The following is a 23,869-nucleotide window of genomic DNA, read 5'->3' on the forward strand; positions in this document are numbered from 1 at the left end:
TCCATTTTCCGGCGTTTGGGAGCAAATTGCTGATTGTCATTTGCTTTCATACCTTACCAGATTTTCATTCCAACCAATCAACTAGTTGGATGGTTGGACAGAAAATCTTTACGTGTGTACCCAGCTTTACTGTCCTGCAACAACTTTCTGCATTTTGCCACCTTTCATAACAACACTCACCTAAGCATGTGTGACATGAGTGTAAAAGAAACTTGGTTTGTTTAAAAATGATTAAAAACCACCAAAATTATATTTCACACTCTGTTCTGCCACCATTAAGAGGTGGTTTCAAAGCTGGCACTTAGGTCAGGTAGTAACGGATTACCTTCACTATCTCAAAATACAATCTCAACTTTATTTAATTAGGTTTACTGTTAACAAACCAATTATTGGTTTTTAATGTAGGTATATAGAAAACAAAGCGGATACATTTAATTCTTTAAGAACAAATAGATCGCACGTTATTAAAATTAGTTTAATATGATAACGTTACAATGCTTAATATACATACAAAAAGACACAGTACTATTATTGCAAAACTGTTCCATAAAATAAACAAGAAAGTACTGTGATGGGGGGAGGGGGGCAGAGCTTCAATAGATTGAGCTCCAGGGAATTACAATTTTTTTATTATTATTTTTTTAAACAATTACATTACTCTATAAATATTCACTGTTGCCCACCCTCATCCCTTCACTGTGAGATCACTAAAATAAAGTCTGTTTTGTATGCTCATTTATCTTACAACGCACATTAATCTATTCTATATAGGAATTACTTTTTTCTCTACAAAAACATTCAATTGTATTTCAAATATAATACTAATTCCAGAATATAAATTTATGCAGCAATACATAGGGGACCTGAACATATTATATGAAGTCCTTGGAAGGATGTTTTGCCTCTCTATGTTCCTTTTAAGGTTGACATTTGTGGTTGACACATTTATTGCAGCTAGTCATTCTGATTATAATTACATACAGTAAAACGCTCAAATATTAATTTATAAAAGGTAGTGCTTTGATGTAAGTCCCTTTATATGAGTATATTAAAAGTCCTGTTGTGATTACGCTTGTGCAGAGGAGCCCCTCGCAATGTTAGTAGGCAGCAGTGGGCGTCCTTATGCTCGGCTATGCTTTTGAAGGTATTACCATAGTTTAGCAACTGCGATCCTTGAGAAAATGCAGATTTAATTGGATTAGCATACAGTATATCTCTAAATCAGGCCCTAAGTGGAAAAGTTTAAATTGTTCTAGTCCCTTGCAAGGGGCCACCTTGAAATCTATATCTGGGCATATTTTGCGATTGTCTAAAATATGAATACCTCTGTTCAGGGCCGGATTAAGGGGGGGGGAGCGACAGGAGCTGCCATCCCTGGGCCTCTGTACACGGGGGCCCCCGCACAGGGTCAATGCAGTGGCGGAATCCCGGGGCGGCTGCTTTAGGGCCTGGCGGGTCCCAGGGGCCCCGCCGACAGGTACATTGAGAGAGCATTTTCCATATATCCAAGCGCTGGGCTGACTCAATCCCGGCAAGCTGTCAGTAATGACAGCTGCCGGGTGCCAGCTCCAGGGCAGCACGCTCCTACATCCTCTCACATTCTGTGCCCCTTGTGTGTGACCCGTCATGATGTATGTTCGTATGATGTCACACGCACAGTGAGAGGATCCGGGACACACACGGAGGAGTGAGCCGCTGCATGCTGAGGTACACCGTATGTGTTTCTGGTGTCTGCCTCTGCTTGCAGTATTTGAGTGGTTGGTGTAAATTACTAGCCGCGGTGGGGGGAGAAAGTGGGCACAAACGAGGTGGGGGCATGCTGTCTGAGCCTGGCCCATAGGTATTGCTACAAATGGGGGAGGGGGGAAACACACTATCACTGTTTTGAGCCTAGCCCTGGTTGCCACAAACAGGAGAGGGCGCACACGGTCAGTCTGAATCTGGCCCTGTATGCTACAAATGGGAGTGGCAAACACTGAGTTTGGCCCTGATTGCTACAAATGTGTGGGTAGGGGGGCAGTAGGCTTGGGGTGGTTAGAGGGAAGGGGGGGGGAGGTAGACTCAATGTGGCCAAGAGGGTGGGTGTCTATGTAGGTTCTGTGTGGCAAGGGAAGGAGAGGGTGGCTATGTAGGCTGCTTTCTGGCTTGAAGGGGGCCCCCACAACTTAATTGCCCTGGTGCCCCCACAAGCCTTAATCCATCCTTGCCTCTTTTAAAAACTCAAGGAGACACATTATAATGATAAAACAATATTGGAGACTGAAATGGAAATTTAGGAGAGGTGGTAACTATGCTGATCCTACACAACTGGAAGATGATGATGCCTAATTTAACTAGTGTTTGATTAAAAGTAATTTAGATTTAGGTTTTTTATTTTTTTTTTGCAAAATTGTTCTATAATAGAAGAGATATCTACTCTCACCACTCTCCCCATTTCAGGAACAGTGCAACTTCCAATGAGAGACAGATGTCTCAGGACTTAGTAGCCATAGGTGGAAATGAGGATTTTCGCCCAGTGTTTGAACATCTAGAATTTTCCAAGCAAAGTGACATTAATGCTCCAAACAATGAGTTTACTCAGGAAATCATAACCATCATCCATGAGGTGAAAGGTAAGATGTTTTGTATCATATGACCTCCTCTAAAACCTGTATTTCTAAGCATTTGATTAGAAAAACAAAAGTCTTGTGCGAAGTTGAATAATATCTGGCATTGACTTCTGTATATAAGAAATGCTTATAAATACATACACATTTGGGTTATGAATGACTGTTAACAGAAGGCTGAACATGTAGGAAAGATTCCTGGACTGCACACCCTGAATATATATAATGGGAGGTGCTACCCGTTGAGACTTATTGCAGGCACAAAAACAGACAGATCACTGGTGCACAACTCCAAATTACTGATTACATATAAATACATTATGCAATAAAATCTTGCAATAAATAGAGGTTTTTAGCATAATCATGGCCAAGGTTATGGGCCTACCCACCATATCCAGGTAACCTCTGTAGGGTAGGTCCCTAACATACTAGGGTTCAAATCCAGAGCGCAGGACACCCCTTAACTCACCCAGCCTAGCCACCCCAGGGCACCGCTATAATAAGAAAAGTGAAGTGTAAAGAAAATAGTTAAGAGCAACAGCAGCAGCCTTGAAGCAGATTAACCAAAGCACTCCAGGGGTACCCACGCCCCAAAAATGAACCAAAGTTGCACTACAGCTTTGGTTGATCTGCTTCAGGGTACCGCATTATAACACATTTTCTTTTATAACACATTTTAACCCTTCACTGTTTGTTTATTATACATGTACTTCACCTTTTCATTTTCATTCTTTATATGCAGCTGCGGCTGCTTTTAACTATTTCCTTTACACTTCACTTTTCTTATTATAGCGGTGCCCTGGGGTGGCTAGGCTGGGCTAGTCTGTGGGTGTCCTGCGCTCTGGTTTTGAACCCTAGTATGTTAGGGAACTACCCTACAGAGGTTACTTGGATATGGTGGGTAGGCCCATAACCTTGGCCATGATTATGCTAAAATCCTCTATTTATTGAAAAATTTCATTGCATAATGTATTTATATGCAATCAATAATTTGGAGTTGTGCACTTGTGAGGAGGATGAACATGTAATATATATATATATATATATATATATATATATATATATATATATATAGTTTTCATGTATTCAGGGCCTGATTCAGCTTTGGGATTAGAGTACGATATAGCAAGTAACTGTACACCTAGACAAAACCATGTAACAGTTACAGTGCAAGGGGTGCAAATACATCCATTATTTTTTATTTGCATGTAGAGTAAATACTGACTGCTGTTGCATGTAGCCAACATATGCTGGAATGCTAGACGGCTTTATTTTTACACTGCGATTTAGATGTCAGTTTTCAAATCTAAATCTCTCTGAACATTATAAATCTGTCCCACCTGCTTTACCAAGATGCACAGTTACTTGGTATATCTTACTCTATTCATAAAGCTGAATCAGACCCTCAGTAAGCAATTTTGCACCGTAATCTGTATTATGTATTAAATTTTACACAATTGATTATATTTTCCGCCTGATGGCTATAGTCTTCCTAGCAGTGGCGTTCCTGAGATATAAATAGGTGTAGGACTATGCCCAACTTACATATTTTAAGTGGTGCACAGCAAAAATATGCGGTATCACATAGCAACCAATCAGATGTCTGCATTCATTCTCTAAGCTGCACTTGGAAAAAGATAAAATCTATATGTTATGTAACAGATATAGATAAAAAGATGTGTGTATTACAAATGTCTTTGATATTGAAGGTATACATTATGAATGTATACAGTATGTTCTGAATCTTTAATAGATCACTACAGCTATATGACATGTTCACTCTCTATACATTACTTATGATGTTTAGATGTTCATGTATTTCATAATCTCCTCCTGCCTTTGGCCTGTGGCTGCTATAAGTGCCATTCAGACATTCCAGCAATCCAGCATCTGGCTCTGTATCTTGGGAGAGAGAAGATATTTGTTTTCTGATGATATTTACACCTACATACACCCTGGACTTGTAACTTATACATGAGATGTGTCAATTGACCACACAACATGTCTTACTTATAATAGAATATAGATACAGGATAATATAAAATAAACTTCACTATAAGGTGTGGATTTATCAGCTTCATTGGCTCTAAATATATTTACGTTTTTAAATTAAAAAAAATCAGACTCCGTGATTCAATATTTGTAAAGTGTTCTTGTGTATGTGCCATTCATTTAAATACAATATTGACATTTCATTGGAATGGAATTAATTATAGTTTATATTTTTTGTGCCTTTGATTTATAGCAAACCATTTCCAGTCAGCTGAAATCTCCCTTCATGAACGCTTTTCCAGGCTGCAAGCAGAAAGCAATAAGCAGGATTTGAACCTTAATGTACCTGCCCCACAAAGCAATCCTGAGATTCACAGGTAAACTGATTTGTCCGTGTGACGTGCACAAGCCGCAGCACGCAGGGACCTGAGCTATTTACCATCATCGCATGCTGGGACCTGTTTGCTCACTCTGCCTTCACCTGGCCTTACCGTCTCTGGAAATGAGTTTCAGTGAACTGTCAGAATTTCAGTTTAGCTGTCAGAATTATAATGTTAAAAATATATACATAAAACATGATTTTTCCTGCACCTGCCTTTAAAGAGCACTATGCTGTTATAATTTGCACAGCCCTGTTCATGTACTGGCTGCAATGCTGGAAGCTCTGAGCGTCCTCCTAGGTTCCAGCTGTAAGTGATTATGTTCACGTCCCCCAACATAATAATGTGTCCCATTGTATAATAATATGATCACATGTTATATAATACAGCAGTGAGCATGCAATATCATATCTTCAAAAGGTACTCTGTTACGCAGTACAGGGGGTAACGATAAATGAATGAATGTTCCCATGACAACATTTGTAAGTGGACCCGAAGCCTGGTCTCTAGAAATTTTTTTTTAAAATATTTGGCAGCCTCGTAGAAGGGAACTAGGCCCCAATTTACGGTTACTGCTACAAATAATTACACCCCATCCATCTATAATATGGGCTGCTAAGACAATAGCTGCACTTCTGGTCCAGAGCAATATCACTCCCTTCCACACACGATCAATGTTTTGCTTAGTAGAAATTACTTTTCATGTAATAAACCAATAATTGTGTGTGAATTAGGTTTTAGAAACCAATTAAGAGTATTAGAGAAATTCTGTAATATTGCCTGGAAACCATTTGTTCAGTAATTAATTACCGCAATCTTGTTATGCTCACACAGGACAAATCCATGCTCCGTATTCTGCTTAATAAATCCTCTAGGGGTTTTCTTGGTTTCATTTATTTTTTTGTTGTGGCAGGAGAATTGATATCTCGTTGGAAGATCTTCACAACAAGACTCTTCACAAAACAACGGAAGTCGCTCCGGTAAATGTGAGTTAGTTCCGTAGCGCTAGAAAGTGCAGACTTGTATGTAGACATGAATGTTATCATGAAACTGTGCTAGTAAAAATACAAGTTTTCTAAAAACATGACTTCTACAAATAAATGATGCACATAACCTCTGGGTCAGTAATGTCGTTGTGTTGGATTTACCTGGTTTTCCTTGGAGCACTCGTTTTATATTTGTGAAATATATAGAGAACACAGTTTAGAACAGAACACATCGCTTCTAACAAGTTCAGCATTTTATGGTGGTGAAAAGTAGAGCATTGCTTATACTCCTATATATAATATAGAACATGAGTACATGCTGTTTTAGGCAGTATATGTACAGTGTTAATAGAGAGGACACATCTTACACCATTTGTGACTTTGGTTTTCTCACGTAGTCATATGACTGATCAGACATGACTAGTGTCCCTAGTAACTGGGAACTGACAGTAAGCTCTTTGTAAGAATATGTTTTATGAACCTGGACTTGCCTGTACTTTGTCTGCAGCCAGCAAATCACTGATTATTGCCGCTAAGGTTTATCAAGTTAAGTAGGGGAAATGAAGTTCTAGAAAAATAGTTTTCTCCATTCCAGCTGGTTGCTAGTATGACACAGCAGGATATAGTGTTATACCATTACATCATTTGTTTTTCCCTGCAATAGGCAGGTCAGAGTCTAAAGGTGGGTACACACTGCACTGATATATCTGCAGATGATGGCCGTTCATACTCACTGAATGACCATCATCTGCTTCTGGCTGGGGGCGTGACCCACCCCCTACCCCGCGGCCTCTGCTGCATGCCGACCGCCCGTACACACTACCCGATGGACAGATATATCTGCATGTTTATCTGTCCATCGACTGTGCAGCACAGCCGACACAATATGTCTGTGAACGACGCCGTTAACACAGACATATCGCTGGTACACACTGGCTGATGGGCACCAGATATATTGACCGATCAATTGATTGGCCAATATATCTGTCAGTGTGTACCAGCTTTTAGTGTGTTTCTCACTTAGAAATGAATAATGTGCAGCACTATTTTAATTGGGAAAAGAAAAGAATTGTAATCAGAAAGACCGTGTATATACGAGGGCTCATTTACAGTTGGGTGCAAGTTCTCCCCAAGCTTATGTAAAAACACATTCCATCAAGGAACAGCGTACTTAGGGGGTCATCCAGACCCGCTCGCGAGTGCAGGACGCTTGCAAGCGGGTCGATGTTACCCCAATGCGAATGCGCACGACGGAGGGAGCTCCTTCGTGCGCATGCGCGAGACCCGGACAGCGACAGGCAAGCTGTCGCTCCGGGTCTCGCACCAAAGGGGGCGGGCTGTCGATGGTGACTGACAGCACGCCCCCTTTGGTGGGCGTGGCTGCCAGACGGAGGCGTTCCCATGGGAACGCCTTCCGTCTGGGTCCGGCCCCACTGACATCACTAGTGATGTCAGTGGGAGTGATTTTGGCTCTGATAGAGCCAAAATCACTCCAGGGCTTGCGGTCACCGAGACCATACCGCAGGGTCTTGTGGCAAGCCCCGATGGTCTTGACCATCGCGACCATGTTTTTGGCCGCTCGCATATGCTGTGGGTGGTCACCCACAGCTATGCGAGCGGCCAGGAGGCCGCTCCATTTTCAGGTAGGAGGGCACTCTGGTCAGAGGGTTCCGGCTCTGAATCAGGCCCTTAGATTAATGTGTTCAGTCCGACGCATCTTGATCACCCACAAGGCAGCATCTGCGTCCAATGGAAGAAGTGTGTGTGCTGACAGCTCAAACCAGTACGGACAGTGGCCCTCATTCAGAGCCCGTACGCTCTGAGCAGAGCGCACGCTCTGCATGAGGGCCGGGCTCCATTTTCATGGAGCGTCCTCCTGGACGCTCGTATAGCTGTGGGTCACCACCCACAGGCTATACGAGCGTGCATTTTGATGGCCGCGATGGTCGTGACCATCGCGACCATCGAAATTGCGAGCCGGAGCCTGCGGTTGAGGTTTTCAACCGCAAGCTCCGGAGTGATTTTGGCTCTATCAGAGCCAAAATCACTCCCACTGACATCACTAGTGATGTCAGTGGGCCGGCTTCTGACGGGAGGCGTTCCCGTGGGAACGCCCCCGGCAGGGAGGCACGCCCCCGGCACGCCCACCAAAGGGGACGTGCTGTCAATCAACATTGACAGCACGCCCCCTTTGATCGGACACAACGAGCGAAGGAAAGTCCTTCGCTCGTCGTGTCTGGCGCATGCGCACGACGGAGCTCCCTCCGTCGTGCGCATGCTCAGTGCAGACCATCGACCCACTTGCGAGCGGACAGCCGCTCGCGAGTGGGTCTGAATCAGGCCCAGTGTTAGTAGTAAATGCTAAAGTCACATTACACAATTGAACACACTTTTATAATGTAATGAATAGTTTATATAGAAGAGATAATAGTGCTATATGTGTTACCAATAAATGTGAAAGTCGCATTTTTAATATACAGTGTAGTTAAGTAGAAATACAGATACATAATACAAATTAAATATAAACTTCTTTTTCCTTTTAAAAAACCAATGTTTTGCACTGTAGTGCACCAAATGTAAATGTCAATTTAGTAATACAAATAGATGTCTGAGACTTTATTTAGTAAGCCACAATACTAATCAGCTAAGTACTATCAGCTACTGTAGAGGGATCAATACTCCATCAGCCAGTCAGGATGTGTAATACGGAAACTTGTATCTTGTGCCAAAAAAAACACCTGTTGTACGTCCGAATGTAAATGAGCCCTATAGTGTTTATAATCTATAAATGGGATTCAGCTCAGCGTGATTGCACTGAGCGTTACCGGAGTGTTCGGCTGGGCACTTCTATGGGGCCTAAAGTCCAGGTTTCAAATCTGTGTTTAAGATCCTGTTACACATCAGACCTGCGCATGTTATTAGATTACAAGTAGTTATGTAAAATGCAGCGTTTCCTCCCTTTCTCAGGTCAGCCAGAAAGTAATTGAAGATCCCAATGATTTACGGCATGATATTGAGAGACGAAGAAAGCAGAGATTGCACTATGAGGAGGGCAATGCCACAGATGCTGACTTCCATGAAAGGTTAGCGTTACTCCACTGCAAGCACATTGCATCCTTTCTGTCATTGTGTGCCAGGTGCACTCTCCAGTTCTGCATTATGGGGCTGATGCAGAGCGTGCCTATACATCTCCACTTGTAACTGAAGGGGCCTCCTCATCAATGAAGTGTCCAGTGAAGGGGTGCTGACAGCATTGCAGGACATATAGAGCAGTGGCGTCACAAGGGGTATGCGGGCCGCACCTGGGTGTCACTCGCCGAGGGGTGACACTAAGGTGCCGACTCTCCCTCCGTGTCGGGAGCTGCGTGCTGCACTGTAGCATTAAATGCAGCACTCTGCGCCTGTCACAGTGAGGGAGCCGGCACTGCACACAAGGCAGTCCGCACCTCCGGCACCCCCCACCACCACCACCCCCGAGTGATCAGAATGCTGAACGAGGGTTTGGCCGCGGACCATCTCCCCTTCTGTCGGCTCTAGCCCTCCCCGCACCAGGTGTCAGAGCGGAGAGAGACACCACTGATATAGAGTAAGACACATAAAGACACCTGTTTACACCAAATACAGACTGATAAAGTGCACCCTGATGATGATAGTGGCCGCTCTCAAACTAAGTGTATGGATAGGGCACAGTCCACCAACAAAGCTCTGCACACGGACAAATATAAGCAGTTCATTCTGCGCTTGCCATGTGGGAGCTATTACAGCCAATAAGCCCATTTTCGCTTATATAGTGTTTTATTGTAATTCTCTGTGTGAGAGATCATTGCCTGTGTTCAGTGGCCTTGTCTTATCGCCATTCACCTTACTGGGCTGCATTTGGCTGTCCTTAAGTGTCACTGATGTAGAACAGCCAATCCCAGTACAGTAAGGAAGGAGGCAAGTTATCAATCATGTAGATAGAATGAAGGCTAAAGATAAAGCAGTTTGCAGGGAAAAGAAGACAAAAAAAATGGTAGTTGCTCAGATCAGCTTAATTGCATAACATAGGTGCTTGTAAAGGGCGGGGTTTACACTGAACACAGAAAAAAAAGAGATTTGCCCCCCAGCACACTGCAGCAAAAACAGTACTTAAATCCTACATGATAATAGCGATTCAGAGGTATTAGTTACATACATTTGCAAATATATGAATAAGCGCCAGGCCAATCGTCAAGGCTCCTCTATACTGGCGTCCCTAGCATTAAGGGGTTCACGTCCGAGAAGCAAGGCACCCCAAAAAAAATTCCAACCAAGAGCCATCCCCAGGGCATCACACGAAAAAGGTGATAGTGAAGTATAAAGAAAAGATGTGTAAGTATAAATCAATAAGTGTTAATGAAATGAGAGAGAATTAAAATGACACAAATAATATACAAACAAATAGAGAAGTGATAAAGGTATTCTATGTGAATTAAGTGGTGATGCCATGAGAAAGGCCCAGTCAGAACCCCCCCGGGGGCCCCACTCACGCTCACCCCAAAATAATTATTGCTACATAATGGTAGCACCCACTCTGGGTCATATAATTACAATTGATGTACTGCATGATAGCAGTACATATAAAAGCCGAGAGCTAACTTACCTTGGGGGGCAAATCTCTTTTTTTTCTGTGTTCAGTGTAAACCCCGCCCTTTACAAGCACCTGTGTTATGCAATTAAGCTGATCTGAGCAACTACCATTTTTTTTGCAAGTTTGGAGAGGCATGAAGGCAGTCAGCATTAGGAGGATGTGCTGATGCTTATAGTGCCATGTGGAGGTTTTTTGGGGTACCTCCAAGGTAAGTTAGCTCTCGGCTTTTATATGTACTGTTATCATGCAGTACATCAATTGTAATTATATGACCCAGAGTGGGTGCTACCATTATGTAGCAATAATTATTTTGGGGTGAGCGTTTGGGGGTGGGACCCCCGGGGGGGTTCTGACTGGGCCTTTCTCATGGCATCACCACTTAATTCACATAGAATACCTTTATCACTTCTCTATTTGTTTGTATATTATTTGTGTCATTTTAATTCTTTCTCATTTCATTAACACTTATTGATTTATACTTACACATCTTTTCTTTATACTTCACTATCACCTTTTTCCCTTTTTCGTGTGATGCCCTGGGGATGGCCCTTGGTTGGAATTTTTTTGGGGTGCCTTGCTTCTCGGACGTGAACCCCTTAATGCTAGGGACGCCAGTATAGAGGAGCCTTGACGATTGGCCTGGCGCTTATTCATATATTTGCAAATGTATGTAACTAATACCTCTGAATCGCTATTATCATGTAGGATTTAAGTATTGTTTTTGCTGCAGTGTGCTGGGGGGCAAATCTCTTTTTTTTCTGTGTTCAGGGAAAAGAAGACACCAGACATACAATGTAATATGAAGCAGCAGAATATTTTACACTATGGGCTGGATTCAATTAGCCGCAGGCTAATGCAGTGGTTATTCAGTTGTAGCCCGCAGGCTGCACTTAGCGCACACTTCTGTTCAAGTCTGAGGGAGGCTCGAACAGAAATCTGCGCTAAGTACCCCTAGGGCACTTACTCCGGAATCTATGGGTTAACGTGCGTTAGCCGTGAATTTACTGTGCAAGCAAAAGGGCTTATATTTCAGTAGCTCTGGGCGTAAAAGTCTGAGGCTACTAGTACTTTTCCTCGCACGGTCAGTTTTGCGGCTGGTTGAATCCGGCCCCATAACTGTTTTTAATAACATATTCGAAATTGTTCTAACTGGGATGCGAAATAAGGGGAAAATAATAGACAACACGTTTCACATAGGATATGGAGCTTCATGTAGCACAATCTTTTCTTCAATATAAAATATTATATCCTTATACTCTCCTACTAAAGGTGCCCATCCACTAGCAGACATGAAAACGACTGCACGTTTACAACATTGTAATCGTGCAGTCGTTTGTCAGTTTGTGATGAGCCTACACTAAACGAGTAGTCGTTCAGTGCAGGCTCAATAATCATCTGCATACATGCTCAACTTGACGTTATCGTCAGGTTGTCCAGCATGTTTGCACGATGATAGCTGTCTAAACGTCCAGTGGGCACGCGCATCGCTGGTTTTTTTAGACATTTTTGCAAACGATTTATGAACGATTGAAAGATCGTTATCGTTCAATCGCTCAACTTAATCATCTAGTGGATGGGCACCTTTAGTGTGTTGTGAGTCGCACCCCAGTTTACCTTACCTTCTATTTTACTGACTATGCCAATTCTAGCTCCAGCACTGTTTTCATCGTCATTGGTTGTAATCTGTAATCATTAAATTTTTTTAGGAGAATTTGCATAATTTCTGTAACCTTGGATCTCTGTTTTAATTTGTTAAACAACATAAATTATTATATTAACCAAAAACTTGTCTTTTTTGTGTCCTTAAGTAATGCTACTGGCAGCTATTACAGACCACAGAGCAATGAAATAGAATTTCAGAAGACATCAAGGCTGACCAGACCACCTTTCCGAAAGCCAGTCAGATCTCCGGTGAGTATAGTATAATGTATCTTCTTTGAGACTTGTAGTGCAGTGTATACCTTACTCATTGAATTTTTTAACATATTTTTTTCTACATGATTTATTTGAAATAAATTTATTTGGGAATTCTTAACCCTAATCTATACAGAATATTATGTTTTCAAAATATACTGTAAAGCTTTTCCTTAATTTGCACACTAAAGTCTTTGTGCTTAAATAAGTATTCTCCCTTTTTGCCAAGATACATAATTGGTCATTTTGGCCTGTGTACAAAAAATTGTTTCATATGATTTGAAACTGAAAACATGTCTGTGAGAGGTTCCACATGTAATTAGTACTTTTCCAAACAAGAGCTTCATCATGAATATCAAAGAACTTTCACCATACTAAGAAAAAAAATATCCTGACTTCATCAGGGAAGAGTATATGAAAATTGTCTAGCTCAACATTGTCAAGTCCACTATGAAGAAAATGACAGTATATGGCACAACTGTCATATTTTTTTTTTAGAATATTTGTTTTTCATTCAACATTATAGAGTAGTTTATGCTGATTAATGATTAACGTTTGCAATTTAGAGCCTGATTCTGAGCTGGGAATAAAGCAAAGAAGAACATGTAACTGTGCACCTTATTAACCATGTTGCACGGCAGGAAGGAGAGGAGGGGTGGTGGCATATTTAAAACATACTTGCCGACATTTTAATTTTCCTCTCAAGGAGAAGCCCGAAGAGGAGATGCAGCTGACCGTTTAGGGGGGAAGGGATGGGTTCTTTATGTCATTAGGCCCCGCCACATTGTGGCTCTATGAGGAGGGGGCAGGGCTAAAATAATGCTGTCAACTCATTGTAGTCCGATTCCCTCTCTATGGACTCGCGACTCCCGGTACTTATCTCCCCATGCGGGAGATCCACCCACTATTCCGGGGGTGCGGGGGACTACCTGAAAAATCATGAATCTACCACATCTTCCAGGAGAGTAGGCAAGTATGGTTTAAACTGAGCAGAGAGATTTAGATTTGGGAGATGTCTATCCCAGTGGCGTCACAAGGGGGGTGCGGGCCACACCCGGGTTTCACACACGCTGAGGGGTGACACCAAGGTGCTGACTCCCCGTCAGTGACAGGAGTCGGGTGCTGCATAATTAAGTGCTCATGACACTGTGAGGGACCCAGGCCGGCACTACAGACAGGACAGTCCACTCCTACTGCACCCCGCCCCCCAGTACTACGCACGGTGACGTGACCACGGCATCTCTCCCCGCATCGGGTGACACCACAGGGAGGGGCGCCACTGGTCTTTCCATGAAATCTAAATCCCAGTGTAAAAATAAAGCTGTTCAATAGTTATGGACTACATGCAAAAGCCACCCCTATTTACCCTGCATGCAAAATAATGTATGTATTTCCACCCCTTGCATTGCCACATGGTTTGTTCAGGTACAGAGTTACTTGCTCTTTATTCCCATATCAGAATCAGGCCCTTAGTCCATTTCCATTAAAAAAAAAAAAAAAAAAATTACAGAAACTATAAAAATTTAATTTCCTTGTTTCAGCAAAATAATAATTTCACCAAAGTAGGACATCCTGCTTGTACTGAAGCTTGAGAAGGAAGTTTCCTGCTTTATCTTAATACATACTATGTGTCTGTCACTTGTACACATTCAAAAAACATAAATAACTGCAGTCTGGCATTTGGATGTTAATCGAGTGAATAAATACTTTCTAACTCTTATCATACTCCCTCGTGGAGAATGCAGCAGGGGGCAAAAATGTTCAAGGTGCTGGCGGTGCCGCAGTCGCATAATCGTGGCCCCGCCCCTAGTGGTTCACAGCCACAATTTGGGCCATTGTTCAACGAATAGCAGAGCCACAATGACAAGAATCGCTTTAAACTGTGTAATTAAACTTCTGGGCCTCATTAAGCTCAAAGGTGACACTAATACCCCTTTCAGACTTAGGGCCATATTCAATTAGCGGCGATAATATCTGCCGATTTTTTGCGCGATATCGCCGAATCCGGTATGAGTGTTCTTGTTTTTCACAGAAAAACAGGCGAAAACGGGTAGGTGCGATAATTTAACAGGCAAAAATGTCAGGACATGTAGAAAAATAAATCTGTACCCCCAAAAAATGGCACATACATCAGAAATTTATTTAGAAGTGTATTATTGGCCGTAATAAAAGTATTTAGGGTACTTAAATTGCGTCGGTTGGCTGTAATTTGCATATTTGAAAAAATGATAGAAAGCAACTTTTTTTCCAGGAAATTACTGTTGAACGTAAATTGAGGGTACATTAAAATGAGTGCAAGTATATTTTCGGGTTGTAAAAGTGCACTTTTAAAAACAGTTAAAAATAAATCACCTGCTGCCGCCTCGTGCAATGTTTAAAACACATGCCGCATCCATATAGCCCCCTGAAATACCAGACCCAATGTGTTAAACCCATTTTCAACTATATTTTATTTTTTTCACCTAAAACTTGACCGGTCGTTTTTGGCCAAATTACAAAAAAGTAATCTTATCATTAGGGGGGTGTCCAAAGGGTTCTGAAAGAAATCCCCATATTTTAAGGCAAAAATAGGGATTTTGCTTTTTTTTTCCGCCTGGTCTGAGATGGTGAAAACTTTTTGCCTGTTTCACACTATCCAATTATGGCGGATGCGATAATTTACTGCAAAATCGCGGGTGCGATTATTTACCACGATATCTGCACTTATCGCACCTAATTGAATACGGCCCATGGTCTAAATACCCGGGTTTTTGCTGTGGTGCACACGCACCGACCTGGGCCTAGACTATGTGTGAAAACGGCCGACTGGGGTTGGAGTCCCAGGTCCACGGCCCTGCTCCTTACCAGGGTTGGGCTGAGAGACCAGGGAATTTGCCACATTGATAAACCCGACAATTTCCCGGGTTGCATGTGTGAAATGGGCTTAACAGTACAAGCTGTAGCAGCTTCAGATGTTGAATATGACTAGTTCTGGGTGAAAAATAATGATATTGGATCCAAGACAGTAGCATATAGAAATTGAGGTAAATAAAACTGGTGAGACCACTTACTAAAGCAAATTCTATTAAACTCTACCAGTCATATAAAATAAAAACATTGCAATAAATGGTGTGACTTTTATGACTAGTAAATTAGTGTCTCTGCACATAGTCTGGTGTGGACCCTGTAGTGTCACATTTCTTGACTACATGTACATCCTAGACTCACTCATTCCTGGTTCTTGGAAATGCTTATTAGTGGCTATTAAAACTCAATCACTGGGGGAGATGTATCAAACTTTCTAAAGAGTGGAGAAGAGGACAAATGTAGAAGTGGCCCATAGCAACCAATCAGCTTATACCGATCATTTTCCAATCAATCTTACCATTGCAAGTTTCCGATCAATCTGAAGGTGCATACACACGTAAAGATTTTCTGTCCAACCATCCAACTAGTTGATTGGTTGGAATGAAAATCTGGTAAGGTATGAAAGTAAATGACAATCAGCAATTTGCTCCCAAACGCCGGAAAATGGACAAAAACTGTTGTGTGAACCAATTGTTTAGATCAAACATTTAACAAACTTGTCTGAGGACCATTTTCATCTGTTTTCTGGCATTTAGGAGTAAATTGCTGATCATCAGTTACTCCCATACGTTACCAGATTTTTATTCCAACCAGTCAACTAGTTGGATGGTTGGACAGAAAATCTTTACGTGTGTACCCAGCAATACCATTGTTGCCAATTTGTAGTTTTTATATTTTGAGTGTTTGAATAAAAATAATGTTTCCTGTTTTGTAACTCCAGTTTATTCTGTACAGAGGTGCCCTGTTACCATGTACTTTTCCCAGGAAACCTGTGTTCTTTGGAACAGCACCTAACTTACTAATAAATCATGTTTCCCTTTGCAGTACATAACATCACCTTCCCTGCCTGTGGGGTATTATAACCTCATAAGATCACCTGTGTTTTTGTACAGGTGACATAGCCTAAAACAATGAAGTTCTATGTTTATCTTTTTGCTAATTAACCTTGGAAATGTATGCTTTCATTTCACTGTTCAGGTCTGAGCAAGCTTAAACTGAATTTGTAGATCTGATTGTTAGACAGTCTGTGGACTACACCCAAATACACAACATTACACTCCTTCACTGCAGTATAAGATTACCAGCTAAACCCTCGCTCTGACCTGTAAGTGTCCTCATGGGTTCCTACTCTGTGCTGACTCTTTCTGTGTTTTATGATGGAGAACCTCATTATGGGGATTAGCCTCTAGGAAGAATTAATATAATATAGGATTCCGCCTTTTCATTAGTCACAGCAGTTTTTGTGTCATTATTTATTAACGCTTAAGTTGTATGAGGTAAACAATTAGATGTGCTGGCCACAGAAGGGAGAAATATCACTGATCTGCATTGAACAGCCTGGTCACAGTGCAGAGACTGCCCATCTGCACTGCAGGATCAAATGATGACCTATACAAACAGCAATCTGGCTAATGATACCGGCATTTGCCATATACAAATTGTACACGAGTATCCAGAGCAACCGTTCAGGGCCAGCTTTAATGCCCCAAGCATGCCCAATAGCATATTTTATTTTCAGAAAAGCTGCAAATTGTGAAGACCCAACCACACTTTTTTTTTTATTTTGCTTAATAATATATAAAACACACAAAATGATAACGTATAAACCCAGACACTGCTGCTAAGGCTTAACTCAAGTACTAGCTGTGCAGCATCTTGTAAGTATACTCTCCATTCCATGCCCAGCCCTGCCTTGCTTATATTTGCTCAGGTACCACCTACTGAGGTATGTATGATATGTATGGTATGACTATATTAACACCTTCTATCCAGACAGATGGCAAATGTCCAGCACATTTCCATGGGTTAACAATAGTCTGACATAGAAAAATATTAAATATCCACCAAACAAATCTGTGGAGACTTAATCATTGGCATTTCCAGAAAGAAATCCATACGTTTCAGTATCTGCCAGAAAGGGGTGATTCTTAGACCAGGCGCAGAATATATGGAGGTAGGGTCCAAGGAAGTGAAGCCCATCAAAGCATATAAACCTGCACCCTCATTACAGGTATAAAATGTAAGTATGTGAGAAAAGGACCATTCTATCATTTGTGAACTAGAGCAAGTGCAGGGAAATCAACACATTTTGCAAAAGAATGTAGTCAACAAGGTGATGCCTATCCCCTAATCCTATTGCAGTAAATAAGCTCATATAAACATGACATCCTGTATGCAGGCTCTCTGGAAAATACCAACATCTAAAATACAATTTCTGCATTTACAGTCACATACCAGTCACACTGTACCAAACATAAAAAGAAGTTCTTACCTATGGAACCTGCCTGACAATATTTAAGAAGAGGGTGATTGTAACATAATGCACACATACAGTAGTGTAATATTAGCGGTTGAGCAGTGGCTGGCTAGGGGGGATGCCGAGCGGGCTCAACCTTGTTAACCGATCTGCTCAAGACCATGTTCTTACCATCGCTCCATTAAAAATCCTGGACAAGTTCTGCTTGGAGATGCAAGTATGCAGTTGGAGAAACCATGCCACCTTTTTACATGCAGCATACAAATACAGGACAGCTTTATTTTAACACTGCAATTAAGTTTTGAACTCTGATGTGCTCTCCTCTTCCAGCTGTCATTCTGCATGCTCATTTTCAAGGTACCCTGCTGCAAAATTGCACCTTCTAGCTGGATTTTCTTCTAACTCTAAGGGGGCAATGTATCAAGCCTTGGAGAGAGCTAAAGGGGCCTATTTACTAAGCCTTTGATGGAGATAAAGTGAATGGAGATAATTACCATGTTACAGGCTGTGTTTGAAAAATGAAAGGAGCTGTTTGGCTGGTACTTTACCCCCATCCCTTTTATCTCCATCCAAGGCTTAGTAAATAGACCCCCACAATGGAGAAATTGCGCAAAGCAACCAATCAACTTCTAAAGCTGGGTACATACCTCAACGACATACCGTTTCAGCGATGCGATGTAATTTTTTGAATAGAAACTTATTAAGTGCACACGTAACAAGTGGATACAATTCAGATAATTGCAACACTACAATATGCTGTTATAGCCTTGAACAGATCATGAACATCAGACTTCTATACAGAGAAAACATAAGCTGGGTACACACCCGACAGACTGGTACAGCCAGCCACATGAAACAATATATCTGCTAGATATATTGTCATCGGCTGTGTTGCAGGGTGATCAGATCTATCTTTCATCACTCCATCAAACAATATACAGGTCAGGTGTGTACACAGCATTACTCCAAAACCACACACCCAATGTGTCTTGTTTAAGCTCATCCATTAAATTGACCAGTATAGAAGGACACCTCTTTTCTGCCTGCAGTAACTTGGTAAAATCCCCTACGGCATACTCAAACACCTTCCAAGTTTCTAGTAACCTTTGCTTCTACAGTAGCTTTATTAGGCTGCGTATTTGTGAACCATGTATCTGATAAGGCCAGAGAGCTGCCATGTGTTCCGCACCTTGGACCACATCAACGGATGCAGGTTCTGTTTTCTACAGCACTTATGGCAACACTGGGAAGGTACCAGTATGTCTTCCCCAAGTCTGTATGAAGCAGAGGAGGGAGGTAGCAGTGTGATCTAGGGGCCTGGTTCACTACCGATCACTATTGCGGCTGCGATTACGCGCGCAGGTCTGCTGCGAAAATATGCTACTGAATGCAATTGCAACGCTATCTCACATCCAGCATGGAGACGGCCACTACCGCTATCTCACATCCGTAATACTTTGCAGTCCTGCATATAAGTTCGGAACATTGGCCCCTCACGCACAATTACAACAGGTCTGACCTTACTCAAATTGCTAACCACGTTGCACGCAGTGAGTGCACAAGTTGTGTATGCCATTGCAGTGGCTAATTTATGTACACCCAAACAACGATGTTTAAATGGACAGGCACACCTGCGTTTCTCCAATCACTCCCCCATCACCACCCCCCAAACGCTGACGTCCCATCCCTCTGTTTACTATGGCTTTGTATCTGCATAGGTGATCGCATTTCCAACTCATGCGCGCTCACTGCGCAGCACGCACCATTGGCCGACCTGTGTACGCTGTTGCAGTTGCGATCCATAGTGAATCAAGCCCTAGGCTCTTCAGCTGACGGCTGGGTTATTGATGTGGAGAGAAGCTGAGCAAAGGTGCTACTTCTCACGTCTCCAGCCAAGTCTCCCCACCTCACCAAATCGCCTCTTTACACATTTATTTTCAAAGCTAAATCAACAGGCCAATTATTTTATGATTGTGATATTTTCAATGAAAGAAACACTTTAAAATCATGTATTCAACTCCTCTGTAATGCTGTCTGCTTATTTTTTTTAGGGTCACATTTGCACTGTTAACAGTAGGTATGTCAGGTTAGCCTGCCATACCTATTTTCATATCTACATATGAAATGTACATGCTGTGTTCAACTCAGATAAATTACTTATGTCTACTAAGCAGCAAATGTAGGAGTGTTTTGTATCTGTCTGTATGACTATTGGGGCCCATATATCTACAATAGACTGCCCCAATTCCCTCTTCTGCCAACGGCGGAAATACCACATGTTGAACATCTTGATTCCCTGAATTCAACCTGAAAATGGTCGGATTTGGCGAGTCGGTAATTTTTAACATGTTTTTTTTGCCAGATCCACCGTCGGTTTGGGGATCATCAATGTCCGGATCAGCATTTTTTATTGGCGTTGGCAGAACAGGGAATCGAGCCGTAAATATATGCCTGCATAACCTGTATGGAGTCACCAGGCCCAAAATGTCTCTACATGTTGACATAAACCATAGTGGTATAAAACATATACTTATGCTCTGTATTTTGACCATTGCAGGGTTCATTTTACAGAGGAAAATATAATCAGTTTGACACTTCAAAGAGCTATCCTGAAAACACTGATGAGATCAACCAGCCTTACAAGGTAAGCTCTTCAATACTCAAGTTTAGTCTTTATCTGTAAATACAGTTATACAAGAAACAAAAAAAGTATTCCCCCAGTACTCAGAATGAAATAAGCAATACGGTTTGATAAACTACACGGTGGTAGAAATTTCAGAGATCTCAGTTGCATATATTTGCAAATATATGGCTAAGCCTCCGGGCCGCGTCACGGCGTCTCTGATACCGGAGGTCCCTATCACTTGGTCAGAGTCCGGGGTGCAGAACCCCCAGAAAGCCGGCGAAGGCCAGCCACCCCAGTGAAGCACACCAGTGAAAGACTGAAGTGTTAGTTTTTGCTTTATTCTTTTTAACCCATACTATGTGTTAATGGGTAATACATAGGTGAAAGGTGTAATTAAAATGCTAAGAAAAAATAAAATAGTGTTGTGACTGTTTTTGGTACGTGTATCTGCCTACATCAGTGATCGCGTACACAGAAAATATTGTGCCAGCGTTTCAGTTCCCACTGCCATTCTGCGTGACCATAGGATTACTCAGATGGTCGATTATCGAAGGATCTGCGACCACCACTGCGTGTTTGGATGCACCAGCTTGGATCTGCTGGGAAAGATCCATTGGGTGTCTCATTAATTTCCAGGCGGCTGCATGCATTAGCAGATTTTTGCACAGCAGCTATGTACGTAATACAAGCTGCAATTACATTAGCGTACATACCTGAATCACACCCACTATTATATATACTAATAAAACAAGGGAATTATTAGTATATCCTTGACTATGCGAGCATTCTCTTCTGGCACCAGGGGCGTTTCTAGAGAGGAGGGGGCCCGTGTGCAGTCTCCGGCACGGGCCCCCTCCTCTACACCCGGCAGCGCACTGAGCTGTACGCGGCCAGCGCCGGAGTTATAGACTCTGGGCACACTCTAGAGGGCATCGGGAAAATGGCCGCGGCGGCCATTTTCTCTGTACTGCGCATTCGCAAACGACGGGAAAATGGCCACCGTGGCCATTTTCCAGTCGTTTTACAGCGCCGGACCCCCGCGCCGACGTGGGACTCCGGAGAGGTGAGTAATTTTATGGGTGCAGGGTGTGCGGTGTGGGGCCCCCCTGGACCCAGTGGCCAGTGTTCCCCGCACACCCTGCACCCATTGTAGATACGCCCCTGTCTGGCACCCAATACCATCTTTAAGTACCGTCAGTCTGGAGATTAATTGGATGCTTGCTACCACTGGTGAGAATGTTGAAATATTTAGTCAGTGCGCTTTCTATTGTGGTTACATGGTTTAACACTTATGGCATTTATCTGATGTTTGCTGTATCTATGATATATAGTTAGTAATAAACCTGTTACATTTAGTCCATTAGTCCTACTTTATTATCGGTGCAACCAGTGCAGCTTCAATATATTATTGTATGTTCATAAATTAGTAGGAAAGTATGTTAGTGGATGGGGAATGGGTGATTCAGGGAGTGTAGAGGAGTATGGAATAAAGTTCATACATATGCTGGTATGATTAGTAAAATAAATACTTTATTTGTAGCAGCAGATGAAGTACAGATGTGTCCTCACACACCTAGGGGTAAATTTACTAGAGTGAGAGTTTTTAGAAGTGAGTTTTAGAAGAGATGTTGCCTATAGCAACCAAACATCTTCTAGAAGGTGCTAGTTAAATGTTAAGTAGAATCTGTTTGGTTGCTATAGGCAACATCTCTTCTAAAACTCACTTCTAAAAACTCTCACTTTAGTAAATTTACTCCCTAGCCTCAATACGCAGTGCGGCGCAAGATGCCTGGTGCGAGTGAGCCGCGCCGGACTGTGTAGCGTAGCGACTTTGCATCTTAATCACACCGCAGATGTAGCAAAACACCACTCAATCTGTACCAGAGACGCTGAGCTGATACTTTAACTGCAGAAGAAATAGTTTTAAATATGTACAAAGTCGCAGATGAGTACAGTGGAAAAAAAAGCAGCGGCTGCTGCATCATACCACTTTTTATATATATATTCGGACATAGATATAGAAGTGTCATATATCAAATTAAGCAGTGCAGTCTCATGAAGCAGTTTTGTCGCCTTCGTTTACGACTAAGGTGAGCTAAAGAGACTAAAAATCGGCAGTTCACTCTTATCATTTTTTCTACGTCTATTGACTATAGCAGTTTTGCAGGCATCTGTTGAGAGAAAGTCATGTCCACAGTTTTGTTAATGTTGAAACAAATCCCAGTTGAATTAGTCCTGGAAATTGAATTTGTCTTAAAAAATTTGACAAATAATTTTTTGGTCCAGATGTATAAAGAAATTTTTTACTTCACTTTTCTCACTATGGCAATGCCCTGGGGTGGTTAGGCTGCGCTGATTTAGGGGTGTCCTGCGCTTTGGATTTGAACCCTAGTATGTTAGGGACCTACCCTAAAGAGGTTACCTGGATATGGTGGGTAGGCCCATAACCTTGGCCATGATTATGCTAAAAACCTCTACTGATTGCAAAATTTTTATTGCATTTATATATTATCAGTAATTTGGAGTTGTGCACCAGAGATCTGTCTGTTTCTGTGTATAAAGAAATTCACCTATAGCTAGACCATAGTAAAGAGTCTGAATTTTATGGGGAGCATCAGAATGTGGATCCCCTAGAGTCAGGGATTTGGGATAGAAACAGAAAAAGACAGATATACAGTATAAATACCTGTAGAAGGAGCTGGGTAAGTTATTCCTTAAATGTTTCAGTGATGGTGAACCCATCCGAGCCTGGGCTTGCACCCAATGTGATTTGAATGATAGCTTTGCTTAATTCAGCTGGAGAAAAGGGCGGTTCTAACAACTCCTTTAATTTAACAAAGATATTTTAAGAAGTGTGCCTATTTCATGGTATTTACCCTCTGTCGCTCATTTGTGAGCTCATATCTAAAGCAGATCTGGTTATCTATAAATAATTTGATTTGTTTAGGAATAGGAGAGTAGCAATGAGAGAGGTGATAGTGCTGTGGCCTGACCATGCAGTGTAGCCAATGTTTGGTCTTTGGGGGTGCAGATAATCTGAGCTTGTGATCTCTTAAGACCTTTTAGTATGAGATGAGACTTGTGTTGTCCAGAGTCAGCCATGTAACATAAAATATATGTTGCAGTCACATTCTCTCCCCCTCACACTAGTGATCAATGTGAATGTGTGTAGTGAACAAATGAAGAAACATGGCCGTAATCTACATTGGGTTATCAGTGTTTGGTAGCAACATGGGGCAACTTCCAGAAGTCCCGTATAAAGAGTAATGTTTTTCCCTCTGCAGCTTAGAAATAAAACTTTAAATTCAGATGTCCCAAGTTCTGTCATTTCCATAGTCACTTTTGTTGGGCTTTTTCAGCTGTTTAGCAGGAATACAACCCACACCCACTAGTAACCACACAGACATTACGTTCACCTGCTTAGACATTTCTT

The 23,869-nt window shown here is 42.0% G+C and overlaps 1 protein-coding gene across 4 annotated transcripts in view; it reads left to right on the plus strand.

Annotated features, from left to right (window-relative positions):
• The window catches only part of BCLAF3 (BCLAF1 and THRAP3 family member 3), an 88,587-nt gene that overhangs the window by 55,834 nt on the left and 8,884 nt on the right, over positions 1-23,869 (plus strand). For 2 of the 4 annotated variants that reach the window (XM_088451609.1, XM_088451610.1), the window contains exons 7-12: positions 2,440-2,612; positions 4,852-4,975; positions 5,892-5,964; positions 8,932-9,047; positions 12,382-12,484; positions 20,368-20,454. In XM_088451609.1, the coding sequence (XP_088307735.1) occupies positions 2,440-2,612; positions 4,852-4,975; positions 5,892-5,964; positions 8,932-9,047; positions 12,382-12,484; positions 20,368-20,454 (676 nt within the window). Of the gene's footprint in view, positions 1-2,439; positions 2,613-4,851; positions 4,976-5,891; positions 5,965-8,931; positions 9,048-12,381; positions 12,485-20,172; positions 20,342-20,367; positions 20,455-23,869 lie in introns of those variants that run through there. The other 2 variants (XM_088451613.1, XM_088451611.1) reach the window with 2 other exon arrangements.

The sequence above is a fragment of the Taudactylus pleione genome, unplaced genomic scaffold (assembly GCF_031769625.1).
Source record: "Taudactylus pleione unplaced genomic scaffold, aTauple2 ptg000026l, whole genome shotgun sequence".
Taxonomy (NCBI): Eukaryota; Metazoa; Chordata; class Amphibia; order Anura; family Myobatrachidae; genus Taudactylus; species Taudactylus pleione.